Source organism: Cinclus cinclus, chromosome 6, assembly GCF_963662255.1.
Source record: "Cinclus cinclus chromosome 6, bCinCin1.1, whole genome shotgun sequence".
In the NCBI taxonomy this organism is placed as follows: Eukaryota; Metazoa; Chordata; class Aves; order Passeriformes; family Cinclidae; genus Cinclus; species Cinclus cinclus.
In genome coordinates, this window is record NC_085051.1 from 40494619 (window position 1) to 40512798 (window position 18180).

The 18180-nt window shown below is 44.8% G+C and overlaps 1 protein-coding gene across 4 annotated transcripts in view; it reads left to right on the forward strand.

Moving 5' to 3' along the window:
• ESRRB (estrogen related receptor beta) overlaps positions 1-14487 on the forward strand; it is a 106420-nt gene extending 91933 nt beyond the window's left edge. For 2 of the 4 annotated variants that reach the window (XM_062495201.1, XM_062495199.1), the window contains 4 exons: positions 1006-1116; positions 1728-1889; positions 7807-8076; positions 14243-14487. In XM_062495201.1, coding sequence (XP_062351185.1) covers positions 1006-1116; positions 1728-1889; positions 7807-8076; positions 14243-14487 — 788 coding nt within the window. Of the gene's footprint in view, positions 1-1005; positions 1127-1695; positions 1890-7806; positions 8077-14242 lie in introns of all 4 variants that reach the window. The other 2 variants (XM_062495202.1, XM_062495200.1) reach the window with 2 other exon arrangements.
• The last annotated feature ends 3693 nt before the right edge of the window (positions 14488-18180 follow it).

Genomic DNA, 18180 nt, shown 5'->3' on the forward strand with positions numbered 1-18180 from the left:
ATCAGACTAGATAAACTCCTGTGTGTTTCTAAGGAAGTATTTGTATAGTGTAAATTCAAAATTTTATTCTAATCAAATGCTCCTACATTTACCTTGAAAGGTTTTTTTTCCAAAGCTGTTTCTCCTAGCAAGATTAAGTAACCAAATTTCACAGACTGATTATCAGAGTCCATATGGCTGCTCAGAAATAACAGACAACTGCACAAATACCAGTAAGGTTTTTTTTCACAGTTTCTCTTTAACATCATATTTTATATTAATAAGACAACTTAGTTGCTGTTCCTGGTCCACTGATGATGCTGTGGTTTTTTTCATGGTGAGACTCACTGGTACATCCCAGTCACTGATAATTTTTTTCAGAGTGCAGTTTCCAATTTGGTTCACTGTACTTTGAAAGAGCTGCAACAGATTCTTCAGTGTCTCCCTACTTCATCTTTATCATTGTTGCATTGTAGTCAAGGTTGTTTCTATTTATTTGGATTCTACTTTATTACAGTTGCCTTACTTGATCAAGGCTGAAACATCTTAATTGAATTCAAAATTATCTGTTTGCTATAGGTCACCTTTTTTCAAATATAAACAGTGAGAGCTCTCAGAATATTTAACTTGTCATTTTTAAGAACAATCTAGAAGCTTATTTTTATAACTGCAAGTTTGATTGACATTTAAAGTCTTTCTTTTTAAAAGCAGGATCATGTAGAGGGCATTGAGGTCTGAAAATTTTCATATGCCCATCAGATTTACAGTGATTCAAGAGTTTGAATGGGATAATTTCTGTCTTCATTAATGTTTTGAATAAAAGTAAAGCTCAGAGCAGCATGCTTAGAGCTGGAGGCAGTCTAGCTGGTATTGAGATTTATGTGTTCAGCTGAGATCTTTAGTGTTTGGGAGAGGGAAGCTCCCTGGAGTGTGGGGAATATCTTACTTAGCAAATTTTAGTATTTGCATGTCAAGGTTCTGTAAGGCACTAAGGAATCATGAGGACTTTTTTGGTTGTACCTGCAGGTGTTCGTCTGGATCGAGTCCGTGGAGGCCGTCAGAAATACAAAAGGAGACTGGATTCCGAGAGCAGCACTTACCTGAGCTTACAGATCCCTCCCCCAGCTAAAAAGCCATGTATGTATTTGTCTTGAATTGTGGTCCTCTGAGCTGCCACTGTATTTCTCTTCACTGGTCTCCTAAAAGTACAGTATAGCAATTGTCACCTTCTATTCCTGTATCAAACAACAGCACTTGAATTTTGATCATAGTGTAGAGGTAATTAGACAGGCCTAGGTACAGCTCAGGTATTGTATTCACTGTCCCTAGGTTAAATACCAGACCTTTCCTAGGAGATTATGAAAATCCTTTTAGTGATATTCTGATCTTTTCCTTTACCCAAGCCATGTTAATAAAATCTGTCCCATGCTGATTTCTCTCTTCAATACTACCCATAACTCTAAACTTTTCCATATCCCATCAACTTCTTGCTTATACCTCCTAATCCCCTCATTGGACCTACCTGAGACAATGACTGACAACATTACAGCAGCTTCCTGCTTTTGTCATCCCTGTGCGGAGCTGGTTTAGCATAGGCAGACCACTACAGCTTGTGTAGCTGCAGGGTGGTTTTCTGTTGTGACCTAAACCATTACTGAGGTCCTAGGGGCTCCATAGGCATGTCTTATCCCAGGAGGGTTCACCTTATGTCACAAGAGATACAACAGCTTCTCCTTTGAAATGTGCAGTGACTAAGATCGTCTCCCACTTGCTGGTGGCTGAGCCAGAGAAGATTTATGCCATGCCTGATCCAACCATGCCGGAGAGTGACATCAAAGCCCTGACAACCCTCTGTGACCTGGCAGACAGGGAACTGGTGGTGATCATTGGCTGGGCAAAGCACATCCCAGGTAAATGGGGAATTACAAGGGTGTAAACATGAACAGAGAAGGGAGCTATTATTTATCTCTGTGCTTATCAGTTTTGGCCTCAACCAGGACTTTTGCCTATAGTGATGGGTGAAAGGTACTGTTACAAAAAATTGCTAGTGAAGGGCTCTCATTGGTAACAAGCTCCAATGCAGCCTATGATGGAGGTGCATAAATGGATCACTGTACATGTGTGTGCCCTGGGATTACACAGAAGGCTTTGATATGATACAGTGAAGTTCTCTGTCATATCTAGCATTGAGTGGCCAGTGAAAGCATTTGGGAAACAGCCTTAGGGGTGGGATGGTGGACTTTCATGGTTTTGCACTGCATCAACGTGACCTAGGTCTGCTGTGTTTATAGATGAATAAATATCATGGCAGTGACTGGACTTTATTGCTCATAACAAGGCAGATACACACCCTCTCAGCAGTGGGCATTGTTGTCCAGACTCAAGAAAGCTTGTCATAATGAGTTTGTCACAGAACAAATCCCATTGCCATAGATAACATGCTATTGCCAGTGAATCTCAAGGCTTCTTTGTAAACAAATAATGAGGACAACTTATTGGCAGTGTGACTGGCCTTGGAAGGCTCACTGACTATAGGCAGTGTGTCTGTGTGATTGGGTGACATAACAAGTGTCCTACACCTGCAGGTAGGGTGGACCAAGGCTGAAGCAGCAAATATGACCCTCAGTGTTGAGTTCTGGGTTCTTCCAGGATTTGGGTTGGGAAGGGAAAATGTTCCCCTCTCTCTAGTCTCTCTCCAACCCCACCAGAAACATTATAGGTTGGAAGTGGGTGTGGAGAAGGCTGGCTAGGGAACTTAGAGGATATCCTTGGGATTTACAAGGCTGCTTTCCAAAGATTGCTTCAGACATTCACTATGAAGAACTCACTAAAGCTATAAACAGCTCACTTCAGCTATCTCCTGCCTTCTGTCCCCCTTTGTCAGGAGAATAAATGAGGGTCTGGTACAGGATCACAGGATTTACTGCATGCTGTCTATGTCTTCCACTGCATGGGTCTGTGCTTGTTTTGCTTTGCTTCTTGGCTTTAAGTTCTTCATTTTTTTGATGAAGCATTTTAATATGAGTGATCAGACAGTTCAGTTTTCCCATGTATTTTGTTTCTTTCTGTTGCTCCTCTTTTGGCTTTTTGGTAGCTGCTTCTCTTTTACTGTAGAGTGTTTCTCCTGGGAGTCAAGAATTAATGATTTTCTGGGCTATATGGAATATGCATTGTTATGATGGGACTATGAAGTCTGGAGAAACTTTTTCAGGACAGTATTTCTGAGAAGAGGTTAATCTTGGTGGTGCCCTTCTTACATGAGATATGCCACATCTGCAGGGATTATACCCATCACTAGTGCTGGAATCCATCTGGGGCTGATTCATCACAAGCGGGGTTACAGTGATGATTAGAGAACTCAGCCTGGATTGCTCTACTAACCCAATACTTGGCGTGTTAACAGGAGTGGTTTTAATGCAATGCAATTAGCTGCTATGGCTGTCCAGTGAGGTGCTGTTGTACATCCCTCTAACCTTGGCTATTTTTGTTCACACAGAGCACCCTGCTGTAGTTTCCTACGTTGTAGCTGTGGGATGAGCCAAGTTCCTACAGTTTTCCATCCTGGCAGTACTATTCCAGGACAGAAGTATAGTAGAGATTGCTCCTGCACTGTGAAAGGGATTCTTCCTCTTCTTTCTGAAATCAGGACATACCAGCCATCATCTCAAATTTCTCTGTGTATTTTCCTCTCCTATCAAAGGCCCTACAACACAGCAACAGCCACAGTAATCAGCCTGGCACAGTTCAGACCAGCAGCAGTATTTTATAAGGGGACTGTGCACAGGCAACAGCTCAAAAATTGTTACATAAGAGAGCAGTACTGAGGAAAATAAAAGATAATAAAAGATAGTTCATAATAATGGAACAAAATCTCTGTAGTTCCGCAACAAGTATGAAACATACTGAATTATGCAGCAAGGGGGCAGAGCAGGGCAGGGCCAGGAGTCTGCCTGGTGCCTAAATTATCTCTGCCCTGTATGTCTGCCTTCCAAGAATTTTGAGCAAAACATTATATTGCTTCCTGTATTGCATAAACTCTTGGTCAGAGAAGGATGGAGAAAGGAGAAAAAGTCAAATATTCCTGCCTTGTAGTTACACTGCAATTAGTAAAGAAAGATGTGGCATTAAAGCCATAGCAACCCTGATGGATCCCAGGTGTCAACACAAACTTCTACCCCACAGTATTAGCAAATAAAATCCGTAAAACTTAAACACACTTTCCTGTGGTAACAATAAAACATGATTTGATCGTGTGTAGCAAGTTATTAGCTCAACAGCCTTATTAGCCATGAACTCAAAAGCCACACTTAGCCAATGTGGGGTTGTTCCCTTCTGTATGAGGCTCCCCTCCCTACACTACTCCCCTACTCACTCTCCCCGCCATGGAGATTTGTCTTGGAACAACATCCACCTTTTCTTCTTGCTTTGATGCAGGGTGACAAGACTTCTCTTGAGGGGTGACAATGAAGGCTCTCCCAGGGTAGCTGTTGTGCTGTTCTCACCAGGAAGACATTAGTACTAGCACAGAATGAAATATAGCAAGTGGAGTGACAGCAGCTGTGTCTGGAGTGGCCTCAGATCCTATAATTACATCTCCTTTTATTACCTCTGCTAATGGCCCTCCAGGATGACAGAAATGATAATAAATTAACAGATTATGAACTCCACTTGCCACAAATTATGTGATTTTTTTTTTTTTTTAATTCTGGGAGCTCCCACTGCCAAACCACTGAAATAATAATTAAAAAATAAAATTAAAAATACACCAACCTGGATGTCACATCAGCTATTGCAAATAAAGCAGGTTTTCTGAAGGTGTACCTGGGGAGGAGGGAAATATATATGCAGCTCTGAGCTAGAGCCAGGGGCTTGTCTTTTGGGGCAGTGGTAGATTAAGCACCATTCAGGGTCAGTCTTGAGAAAAACAGCAAGAAACGGATCACTAAGGGCATTTTCTGGATGCTGGGCCATCAACAGCTCAAGAATACAAAACAGTTGAGTTCCAGCAATTCCTGGGAGCTGTTAGATGACAGAAAACTTCACAGCTAGAGGTTCCCCAGTGTTACAATCCTTTAATAATTAGCAAACCTGTGATTTTGGCCAGGTGAAATTAACATTTACTTTCCCTGATCTCAACTCTTAGAGCATGAGAGAGTTATATGATTTCCCCTTTGCTGCCGTGATTCAGGGACAGTCCATTAGCCCTCGCACACCACATGTGTGAACGCTGGAGGAAAGGCTCCCAGTTCTGTCAGACATTTCAAGTCCAAGCTTGACACCATAGTGCTCTCTCTTCCCACTCGCCTGCTGGAGCTGGAGTTGTTGGCTGCCTGGGAATGCTTCTGGCCAGGGACTTACCCATGTGGGTGGGGCAATTACAGTTGGTTCTTCTGTTCTTCTTGGCAAAGGGTAAAATATGGTATCCCCTGTTCTCACCTGCCACAACAGCCTCTGGGAATTTCTGTGTGTACAGGCTAGTACTGCTACAGGGTAATGTGTACTGCTAGTGTTAAATCAATTTTTCTTCTTAATTCTGTAGCAGAAAAGCACAAGCCATGCCTGTCCTGGATCCCATCACTCTACTTCATGACTTAATCTTTAAGAAATGTTATTCCCAGACTGCAGTGAGGCAATGGCCTAACACCTTTTGTAATCCACATGAGGAATGAAGATGCAGAAAAGCCACATGACTGATCCAGAAAATGGACTTAAGGCAGCAGCCTAAATACTGGACTTATCTCCATGGTCAGAGCTAGGAGAGGGATGACCAGAGGAGAGATCTCAGGGGCTAAAGAGTGGAACAGTGGCTGTGCACCTTTACTCTGATTTCAGGGCTAATCTCATCAGTTCCCTGTACAGCAGGCAGAGCTGTGGAAACAGGATCCCAAGCACTGGAGCTGCAGCAGCCTGCACTTGGACTGAATCAGGAGAGCTGCATTCCAGAGCAGCACAGTTCTGAGTACAGGGCACAAGGGGCACAAGGGGCACAAGGGTGACATAAAGGACGAGGCACCCACCGCCCAGCCCAAGCAAGAGGTGGGATTCTTCAGTGTCATGTGGAGCACAGGCTGTGCTGTACAGGAATCAGTCTCACAGTCATGGAGTTGGATTTGCAGCTCTTCTCCTCAGTAGCCTGGACTCCTCTTTAGCTGTTCCCTCTGGCACTCCTCCCCAATGGTTTATTGATTCTTCCCTCCCACCCAGTGCTCCCCTCAGACCTTGCACACACAGCACGTGACAGCTGATTGGTATCTGTTAATTAATGTGGCCTGGGGCCTCTTTTCTATTCAGTGGCCTGATAAGGGAAATTGGATGTCCAAGGGCTGCCAGGCCATTATCACCCTTTGCTTCCCCTGGCAACACAAACACAAAACATGGCGTAGAGATAAATAAATACCACTAACCCACCCTTCTGCCTTCCCTTCCCCAGCTGAGATAGTGCAGATAGAAAAGGAGATCCCACAGTCAGTCAATATAGCAATCATCAGCTCTTTTGTTAATTGCCAACTTGATAACAAGAGAAATCAAATGATCATCATGGTGGCTGTCTACATAAGCCCCAATGTGGGGCCAAGAGCTATGAGCAGGGTGGGGTGTGGGATAAAGAAGTCCAGCTGAGCCCTGTATGCAGCCAGCAGAGCTGGGAGGCTTCTGCATAGAGGCTCATGAGTTCACACATCTCTTGGTGATCACCAAGGCTTCATATCCATTTGCCTGGGGAAGCTGGTGGAGTATCACCCTCCCAACTGAGGCATGCCTCGGTGTTCCATTCTTTCACAGCCCTAGGAGCCTTTAGAAGCAAGGGGTTGCCAAAAAAGCACAATTTCTTCCTGTCCATGCTGGGCAAAAGCTGCCTAGAGGGGACCAACACACTGTGCTCAACATTCCTGTTTGTAATGACTGTTAACATCTCCCAGAATCTTTCATGGTCTGGCCTTCAAGGGTACCAGGTATGGAAGGCATAACAGTTTTCCTTCCCATGCACTTTTTTCCTTACCTTGAGGTGGTCATTGCCTCTGTTTTTTTCCTCTTCACTTTCTCAAGTGGACTCTGAAGCTGTCATGATCTGTTTTTGCTCCTTCTGTATTTTGTGAAAATATTTGGTTCTCTGTGGGGGCTGGTTCCATTACTACCAGGTTTGGCTATGATTTAGGTACATGTATGGCACCACAAAGATATTCTGTCTCTGGGTAGGGTTGTAGGCAGAGCTGCTGGTATGTGGATTAAAGTGTGATGAGGAATAGAAGAGAATTCTGTTCACTAATGTATTAATTTTTGAACACATTTTGGTATTTTGTTGTGGCAGGACTTTTTCTTATCTTTGCCAAAATGTGAGATTGTAGTATACTTGTAATTCAGTCCTGTGTCATTCCCTCCTATCCCATCAGAAGCCCTCTTTTCTGCCATCTGGAGCTCTTCTCTGCTCATTTTTCAGCTGGGACAGACTAAATGGGCTGCAATACAGACCTGCAGAAGAAGAGAGGAAAGGCAGTGTGCAAAAGGCAACAGAAGAGTTGCTGCTATGAAACAAGCAGTGGTCATTGCAAAGTGGTTGTCGCCAACCTTGGGCTCCCACAAATGCAATCAGAGCATCAGAACTCCTGTTTGAGGCTGTGGGTGGGCATAGGAGCAAAGAGAAGGGTAAGGTCCATGTGTGCTGATTGCTACAGAGACAGTGTCACTTTAGTGAGTTGTGTGGGCTTTTTTTAAAGCATCAGGTCAGTAGGGAAGAGTGCATGGCTGGAATCTCAGGGAAACTAAGATCCCTAGTCTCCTAGAGGCTTTGCTGTGCCCCCATTTGACCCTGCTTGTCTTTTGCCCTGTTAGGGTTCTCCAACCTCTCCCTTGGAGACCAGATGAGCCTTCTGCAGAGTGCCTGGATGGAAATTCTCATCCTGGGCATTGTGTACCGCTCCCTGCCATATGAGGACAAACTGGTCTATGCTGAGGACTACATAATGGATGAAGAGCACTCTCGTCTGACGGGGCTGCTGGAGCTCTACCTGGCCATCCTACAACTGGTGCGCCGCTATAAGAAGCTCAAGGTGGAAAAGGAGGAGTTTGTCACGCTCAAAGCTCTGGCCCTCGCCAATTCAGGTACAGCCCTGGCCCAGCCAGTCTTGCCATCAGGCAGTCAAGTTCATGCTGTTATTTGACCTGGGAGGAGAATAGAGCCTGCTGCCTAAGAATCAATTCCTGTGTTATGCAACACTCTAAAAGCTCCACTCTAAGCTGGAAAGCAGGGAGAAATGAGGCTTACTGCTGCTAGATCCCTAGCTGTGCTCTGACCCTGTAGTAGGGAGTGGAACAGACAGGGATGGACTGGTTGCTGGTTTCAGGCAGTAAAAGGGTCTCTGGAGGCCTTTTCCACTAGCATGCTAACTCCAGTGCCATGAGCTCAGAAAAGGGATGTGAGCCACACTTGCATCCACCTCAGCAGTGTTAGTAAGATACAGCAAACAGGAAAACTCATCCCAAATTCAAAACGCTGTAGAGTTGGGGCTGCCTGGCCCTGTCCTGGAGATGCTGAGGTACCAGAGACACTGAATCCCCCTTTAGCTGGGAGACAGTGTGGATGTAGATTGCAGCCCTCAATCCAGCAGGCTGCACTGTATCAAAGCCAGTCAGACACAGATTTGCTCAGGAGTCCCATCTGAAAGGGAAACTGCTAAAGCTACTGTGTGACAAGGGCTCCCTCTACATCCCCTGAGTCTCATTGTCTCACATCAGACGTCTTTGCGAAATTTCCATCATGCAGGTCACAGAATTCACCTTTGCAGCCCAGCCCTGAAACCAGTATCTGTTTGGCTAAAGCCACTTTACAGAAAAACTGGAAGAAGCTGGAAGATTAAAAGAGGGGAAGTCTTCATCTTGCTTGGCAGCTGACTCTAATAAGTAATAATTCTCTCAGTTAAAAAAAAAAAAAAAAAAGGGGCACCATACCTTAATGTCTGCTTGCCTGAGTTCGGCCTCGAAAGAATGATCTTTGTTGAGCCGGGTCCTATGACTCTGGGTCTTTTTATACCTGACAGCTTGACATGATAAACTTCCTGTTTCATAGTTGTGTTCCTTGGCTATGGATATATTACTTCAAGTGTAACAACATGGTCCAGGATTCTGTGAGGCTGCCTCACCATTTTACACCATTCTGTCCCTGTTTGCCATCCAGTCACTCCTTAGCAGTAGCAATTTAAAATAAAAAAAAAAATCCTTACATCTCATTGATACAAAAGTTGAGCAGCTTGTCTTTTTATTCATCCCTGTGGACTTCCATAAGAAAATTCCTTCTTCAGGGATGATTCACCACTGATAGTGACTGTGAGATCTGTCATCTAGCCAGTTACTAATCAATTGAAAGTGTTCTTTATTGATATTGCATAGTGCTAATTTTTTAATGAGAATGTCCTGTGGTCCTAAGCCAAGTGCCTTATAAAAACCGAAGTCTATTATATCTGTGCAGTTAACTTTATCAACCAAACTTGTAATCTCATCAGACAGTGAAATCAAGTTTGTTTGACAAGACCTCTCTTCCCAAGTATCATGTTGACTGGCAGTAAAACCACAGAATCATTTATGATGAAAAAAACTTTAAGATCACTACTTCCAACTGTTAACCCAGCACTGCCAAGTCCAACACAAAACCATTTCCCTAAGTGCCATATTTACATGTCTTATAAATGCCATCTTCTTAGTCTTAATTGAATGTCACCTTTATTTTTTACCATTTTTTTTTTGCCCTGGTTCACATCAGGCTAGCATAGAAATTATCAGATAAGACCTAGGAAAATATGTGCATCATTAGAATATTTCCAGTCAACTTGAATTTCTTAAAAATACCGAGACTTACTAATCTGCCCTGGATGACCCTCAGCCAGCAATTTTTGAACTCTTAAAGCTGAGTTATTCAGCTCTGCTGATTTCTGTGAAGTTTATCCTAATAGTTCTAATATCTTCTTGTATAAACAACAGAGTACGAAGTCTTCATCATCTTCATATAACACAAGTATATAAAGCTTCTCTTTTCCAAATAAGATAGAAATAGAGAGGTTTTCTGTCTACTCTGCACTCCTATTAAAAGGTTAATCATCTCCAGTTGAAGAGAGTCCCCCTATAAATGATCACTTTTCTTCTATTCCTTAAATATTTATAGAACTTCTTTACTGTCCTTAGCCCTTCTAGCCATGGCTTTTCCTCCTATGTCTTTCATTTCCCCTACTGTTTTTCTGCACTTCATAACTTTGTTCTCTTTTTCAGTTTCTCATATATTGTTTTTTTAAATTTTAATTGCTGCCTTCACTTTGCCAGTGAACCAGCATGGGCAGATGGCCAAGGCTAGCCTCTCTTATCTGTGCAATGGTGGCTGTGGGTGATGTACTCACTGTTAAGACCCTGTCTACCAGGAAGGTCACAGGATTAAACAGGGAGAAGGGCTTCTCAGAGAGGCTGAAGTGCTAAGGTACAGTTGTGACAGGAGAAGTGCCACACCAGGACATTTAGCTGGCCCCTGCTGTGGATGCTGCTGTCAAGTTCTTCACAGTGCAGCAGAAGCACTCTCTGCTGTTGTTGCTCACTGTGCTTTCAGGACTAAGCCCAGAGTAAATCTTATGAGACAGTCTCCACAGGAGAGGAGTAACACTGAACAATGACAAGGCAGAACAACCAACACTCATCAGATGCTTTGGGGTTCCATTACCAGTGCTGTGGAGTAAAGAAAGGTAAGGTCAGGAGGCACAGGCCAAAGCATGTTCTCAGCTGGATGGAAAGTCATTCTGACTTCACTAATTTCTCCTAGTACAGCTGGAAGTGTAGCTATGTAGAAGCATAATCCACAAAAGTCCTGCTTTGTTATTTGTACTGAAACATACGAAAGCAAAGCATAGGATTTTGTTTTTCATGTAATTAAAACTTCTTGCAACACACAGATAAGGAAGCTGGAATATGGCAAGTGTATTTTTCTGTTGTAACTTAACATTGAACCTTCACATTCTTTTAATGCCAGTTATTTTTCTTAGTGTATTTTTGACAGGGTTAAACTTACAGAGCCTGCATGTCTGTGCTTGCCATGCAAACAGTCGATTCCTAAAATGGGAGGAAACCAGTTTGGGCCAGGCTTCAGCTCCCTTGGATCAGAGATAGGGCTCAAAGGTGGACACCTAGATTAGCACCTGTGCTGCCTAAAACTGTTTTCTGCCTTCCCTCCCATGTAGATAAATTCTGAGTGTCATTGTTCATGCAACCCAAGTTCTAGGGACTTACGTCTGTGTATACTGACTCTTTGGTTCTAGGAATTGAAACAAATGAAGTAGAAGTGGGAGCTCACTCACTCTTTACTAGAGAAGAAGCTGACAGCAGTCTGATCTCTGAGTTCTTGGTGTGATGCACCAACACACCTGCTGGGATTGGCAAAGATAATTGAAGGGATCTCTGTCCAGTAAGTGCATTTTAGAGAGCTCAGGGATGAATTCTTAATTCCCAGAGCAGCAGGCAAGTCCCAGGCAATATGATCACCCTTTTTTTGACAGAGTAGTGGTGATGTAGACCTAATTTTTTACCCTTCAGAGTCAGCAGTCCATTTTTAAGCATTCCTAGGTCCTCTTTCCTTAGGAATAAAAATTGTCCAGCCTATGTATTGAGGAGCCCTCTATGTTAGCATACAGCACACATTCATTTTAGGACATCCCAGAGTGGCCAAAATTTATTTCCTTTTTTTGTTTGTTTGGTTGTTTTTGTTTTTCTGCAATGCATTTAATGCTAAGATGGAGTGAGCAATGTCTGGGTCTGGCAAAGGGATGCATAGCATATTCTGATGGGTACTAATGGGTCCTGTGAGGTTCCCATTCCTGTCAGAAGCTGCAAGAACAGAGTTAGATGAGGAAGCAGTGGGCCTTGTCCATTCTCACACCTGCCCTGTATGCCATGCCAGCAGTGCTGGAGAAGGGCTCCTGGTATGAAGCCCAGCTTCTAGGCCAGCTGACCCTCAGGGACATGGTCAGGCAGCCTGCCCCCAACCTCAGTGTTCTGATAGTTGTAAAAATTCATAGCTATTGATTTCGTAATTAACAGTTTATCAATGCCATCGACACCAGTTCACTGATGGATTGCAAGGAAATTAATCCTGCAATGTTCTTTTACTTTTTGCGGTCAGATGCCAAATTTGAGCTTCTTTCAGCAGTGTGGTGGGGGTGGAGCAGGCTTTGATCTTTATTTCCCCCGTTTCTCTCATTGTATACACTTAGTTATTTAGTGCTGTTAAGTCTTGTCACCTTTACAGAAGCCAGGTGGCAGAAGGGAAGTTTTAGGATTCTGTCTAGTGTACTGCAGCATCAGTACCCAAAAGCAGAGCACCCACTTTACCCTGAAGCATGGGTGATTGCACAGTAATTCTACCACCCACTGGGATCTGCCAACTCTGACAGGCTGTGATTACTTCTCCCCCTTGTGCCCCTAGCCAGAAGGACATTCAACAGAAAGGGTGGAGGACATTCCAGCTTTTGATACTTCCAGTCTTCAAAATGACCTCTGTGACTTGGCAGGAAACAGATCCCACTTACTTCTCTTGGATTGTGTATGGCAATTTTTCAGAGGTGCTGCCTGGCTGGGAGAAGTTGCTCAACTGACTTGGCAATATGCTTTTTTCTCGCTACTTCTCTGAATCAACCTCTGTGTCTAGCTCAGGTCCCTGTGATGACCTAGCAGCCCTCTTCTGAGCTTCTTTGCCTAGTCTCTTGAATAAAAAGTATAAATGTATCAAGAATCATTCTTCAGTAGGCTTCTTGGGGATACTTCCCTTTAATACCTTCTTAATTAGCACATTCCTTCTAAACAGCTTCTTAAGCAGCCTTCTTGAACAGCTTTCTTGCTAGGCATAATATTTTCCCAACTGTTGTAATACTTTATAAATCATGCATCATAAATAGCATTTTTACCATAAATGTATCTTACAAAATTCACAGTCTCTAATTTTTGTTGTGCTCTCCATAAAGATGACACGTGTTTCTAGAAAGATTTTGGCACTTCAGTCAGCTTTCCTCTCCTTCGCTCCTGTCACTCTGGGGAGCCCATGTCCTCACATTTGTGTTTGTGTGTAGGCTGAGCCAGAGCACTGCCACACTGCAAAGCTCAGGCTGTGATGGCAGGTGCTGCAACTACATGTTTGCATATGTGCTTGCCATCGCTTCTGCATTTGTTTCCTTGTGGCAGGAATCTTTATTGATAGGTTCAGTATTGATTAAAAGTCTCTGAACAATGAAGGCAAGGCATCAGTGTCTCCAGCTCTGTCATGGCTGTAAGAAAGAAGCACGTATCAGCAAGATGAAAAGGGAGAAAACCTCTGGTGATGCTATGCCTCTCTACTCTTCAGTGCTTCCCTCTGACACCATGACTTACCCACAAGTTCAGCAGTCTGTGTTCAACACGGTTCCCTGTCTCAACCCTTACCAGATAGCTACCTCCGCTTCACAAACACACCAAGCAGCCTTGCAAACCCTGCTAGCCCCTCCAACAGCTCATAGAAATCCAATTGGCAGCCTAAGGGAAGAGGCCTTGCAGGAGGCGTGGGTTTCCTTTATTTCAGTAGGAAGCTCCTTGAGCAGCTGCTGGCAGTCTCTGAAAACAGGGGCATATGCACAAAGGTGGGTCTGGCAACACCCCTGGGCACACTGGTTGTGACCTACTGGGGCTTTTCTGTCTTGCTGATACCCTTAGCAGCTGCACAGCAATTAGGCAGTTTAGACAGATGAACCGCTATAGCAGTGTTAATTATTCTTAATGAGATTGCTCCCAAGCGGCAGCACAGCAGCTGCCGCCCCTTGCAGGGTGACTCTCCCCATAAGGAGCATGGAGGGCAAGTGAAAGTGTAAATCACAAAGGCCCCTGCCTGACCCCTGCATTGCATTGGGGTGGCTGGCGAAATGAGCAGCACACAGGGCATGTGTGTCACCCACCTACCCCGGCAGCCTTACTGTCCCTGCACTGCTAGGGCCAACACACTGCGCTGCTGCCAAACTTCCTGCAGCAGCACCACCCCTGCCAGCAAGCTGTTTTTGTTTTTTTTTTTCCCAGTTAAGAAACAAATCAAACAACACCCCTCACCCTCTGCCCTGGGGAGTAGGGGAGGGGGTGGGCGGGCGGGAAACAAAAACAACCCAAACCCCTCCACAGAACAGATAAGAAGGAAAGAAAACATCATTAGCTTCAGAACCATAAAGGATTTCTTTTCTCATGTCTGACTTGTCTATTTGCTGTCTTTACTCCCTCACCCCAGACTCCATGCACATAGAGGACATGGATGCAGTGCAGAAACTCCAGGACCTTCTCCACGAAGCCCTGCAGGACTACGAGCTGAGTCAGCGCAATGAGGAGCCCCGGCGAGCAGGCAAGCTGCTCCTGACCTTGCCCCTCCTGCGGCAGACAGCTGCTAAGGCTGTGCAGCACTTCTACAGCATCAAACTGCAGGGCAAGGTTCCCATGCATAAACTCTTCCTAGAAATGCTAGAGGCAAAGGTCTGACAGCCCCAGCACCAGCCGACAGTGGCCGGGGAACAAACTGGAAACAAAGATGCAGACAACGGAGCAATCCAAACAGCAGCAGCAGGCACCGCCGGCTTTTATCTCAAATCATTTATTATGGAAGAATTATTTAATGTCTATCTGTCGGCGTGACTGCAGAATCTTGTGTACAGGAGGGGGAAAACTTTTAATCAGTCACCTGTTTCTCTTTTTTTCGTTGTTTTCTCTGTGGGAAATACCAGATTATGCTCTTGCACTTGCTGAGGCATCATAGGGGCTCAGCCCCTCTGATAAGTGATGCTCTCAGCGCTGTCCAGGCTGCCTGCTTCCCAGCTCCCTCTGTAACTTCTGGAGGGGGAGTGGAGACAGAAGCAGGAAGAGAGGAAGAATAGAGACAATATAAACTTTTATCTGCTGGTGGTACAAGGGGTCAGTTAGAAAGGGAAGCAGCCATGGTCCTTCTTTTTGTCACCTTTCTGCCTCTTACCATAGAGTAGATGCTCCTTTGGAGAGCAATGCTGCTGGACCTCTCCTGAACAAAAGGCTGCATCCCAGACTCCTCAAACACTTGTACATACAGGCCCCACTTCTTACTGGGAAAGATGCTCCTAACTGTGTAAGATATTCTGCCACCTTGTACAGTGTGTCATTACGCCTGGCTAGTCCCTCCCATGTACAACCCCCGCAGGCCCCTGAAGAGGTAGGAGGTATGTCCCTGAGAAAATGCAAGTCTTTCCCAAACAGCAAGAGAAAAGAGGCTGATGTTATGCTTCAGTGATGGGTTGACTTGATAATCTCTGCATCCTCTCCTATGTGGTGCTAACTACAATTCTTCCACACTTTCCACCCCATAGTGTATCACACCTGCCTCTTCAGCTCAGCCGAGTGCCATTCCCTACCTGTTCCTTGTGGCAGAGAACACAAGGCTTTGTCTGCATGGTTACTGCCCAAGTATAAATACACCCCAAACGAGATCTTTCCTAGACTTCATTACAGCTCTTTGGCTCCACAGAGACTTTAGGCTTATTGCCAAATTCTAGTTAGGAATCAAGGGCACTGCTTTTCAGAGGAGGCAGCTCTAGAGCCTGAGAGATTGCTTTCTTGTGGCAGCCTAGGGAAATAAATTAGAGGATGGCATGAAACCCCTGATAGTCCAACTGCTGTTTTCCCCTGCCTCATCCCATTATCCTCAATAGCAGGAAAAGAGCTTGCATAGGTTAAACCTGGGGCTGGTAAGAGGTTCTCTTGCTGATCAGAAAGCAAATTCCTGACCTTGAGGTGGTGAGAGAAGAACAGGGGGAATATTTATTTACTTCTCTTACGTAACCAGGTTCCTGCTGTCTCCAAGACCTGGTTTAGATCTGCTGCCTAAGCCATAACTTCTGCATTCCCAGTAGCCAGAGGGGAATGTAGGTGACTGACAAAACTGGCTGTTGGTGTTCTCTGAAACTTTATTTTCTAGGTCACTTAGTTTTAAGCCATCCTGAGCTGATGAAACCTGAGCATACTGTCTTTTTTTGTTGTTAGCAGCATGACACTAGAGGTGAGAAAAAACCTCTGATCTACATTTGAGACACCACTAACTCTATTGCCTCTGTTCTCCTCAAGCTTCCACCCCTTCCTGGCTTCCCCAGGAGAAAGGTGGTGTGTCAGAGGAGCAACTTGCCCTCAGGAGGCAGTCTTCCAAACCAGGGTTGAGGTGCATGATCAGAGACACTGGGTGCTTATTTTCTGCCAGAGCAGAATGTGTCCCAGCAGGGCTGTTAGTACTGCAGAACACTGCCCTGGCAGGCTCAGACAGAGGGGTGCACATGGTGACCTCTCAGCTCTCATAGCCAGTCCACACCTTGTACTTAAGTTAGTTCCATTCCATCTCCTTTGAGTTCTTCCTATGCTACAGATCACTCATTTTGTACTCACTTCGTGAAGGAATTGTCTTGCCTCAGGCATATTAGTAAACCACCAGAGACCCAAGGGGCAGAAGGCACATGGGAACTGGGACTCCTCCTGTGCTCACAGCAGCAGCAATTACACAGTGGCCTTGTGCTTCGAGCAAATACTTATGCTTCTCTCCCCCATTCCCTCCCAGAGGCATCTCGGGAGAAAATGAGAGGCTTTTGGTTGCACTCATGATCCCTGTACCCATCTGTGACTGAGGGACCAAAGTGAAATGCGTGCCACCATTACAGAGCCAGCTTGCCATGTGCTGCACTCTGGCAGCTCTTTCTGGCTGTGGTATAATTGCTTTCACAGATGTGCTGGGTTGCATTATCACCTGTAAGTTTGACTCACTTGACCACTGCTGCAATGCTGCCAAGTCCCACCCAGCTGAGCTGCAGCACATTGTATCCGAGCCTGCTGTGCAAAGGTAGCTGTCCCAAAATGGTGTTGAAAAGATTCTAAGAAGCAATTCTTATGGCTGTTGGGCCCTGCCAGAAAGGTCACTTACACACCAACATACCCACCCAATCCCCCCTCACCAAAAAAACCCCCAAAACTACCCAAAAACAACCCCAAAAGGCTCTTCTAGCTTTGTTGTATTTTTTGAACTCAGGCCTGCTCTCTATAACAGGAAGCTATCTACAAAACATGATTATGGAGAGCTGCCGAGTTAGCTTCTAGCTCACAGAGACTGCTGGCTTTTTAGATTAGGGTGATGGGATGGAGGCAACTCCTGCCTTGGTGCAGCAATATGAAGATACCAAATACATTTTTTTTCCAGGAACTTCTTTCTCGTTAAAGCTGAATAGCATTGGAGCCCATCTGAATATTCTCCATTGCTTGAAGATAATATGCAGGGAAATGTTTGCATTTCTTCTGAAACAGGATGAGAAGTCAACCAGACAGGATATATTAAACTCTCTAACAAAGGAATGCAAACTCTTCCCCAGGAACTGGGACACAAACACCTGCCTAGATTTAACCCTTAAAAGGCTTGTACCATCCTAAATTGGGAAGCAGGTCAGGTCTCTTAAGCCCTGCAAACAAGTGCAGGAATCACAGTCATCTCTTCCCAGTTACTCTGACCTGCTGTGCATTGTTAGTACTATCACACTGACACAGCTGAGGAGCGTTTCCAGCTACACAATGAGCTGGGATTGCAGAGGAGTGTAACATAGTGTAGTCCCCCCAATGCACTTTGAAGTAGGAAATGAAGCTTCAGCAACTACATAGGTCTTTGAATGCTCACAGTCTCTTACAAAAAGGTCTGGGGATGTGGAAGGTGAGGCATGAACTAGGAAATGGGTTCGGGTCAGTGCCCTTTATGCTGCTCATTTGTAATATAGGATTCCCAGAGTCAGCATCATACAGCTGTCCTTCTCCATGGGGTAAAAGATGATGGAGCTTAAGCCTTGGGACACAGATAGGCTCTATGACTTAAAGAAAAGAGAAGCAGTAGAGGTAAGTGTATCAGTGACAGTGAATAAACTCACACCAGCAAGTATGGTAAAAGCCCCTGATTTGCATGTGTGGATAACAGGAACCACGTACCTGTCAGCTACTACAAAAGGCAGTTCTTCCCAAGTGACCAGCGCTTCTGTTTCGGGCACATTCTTCTCTGGGAACAGCAGTGTCTGACCTGTAACGCAAAACAAATTTCATGGGGATCAATTAAAAGGTAAATTACTACTCTGGATTTAGGTTTCTGGGGAAACTTGGGCATTACACCTCGCAGCAAAACTGTGAAGCTAC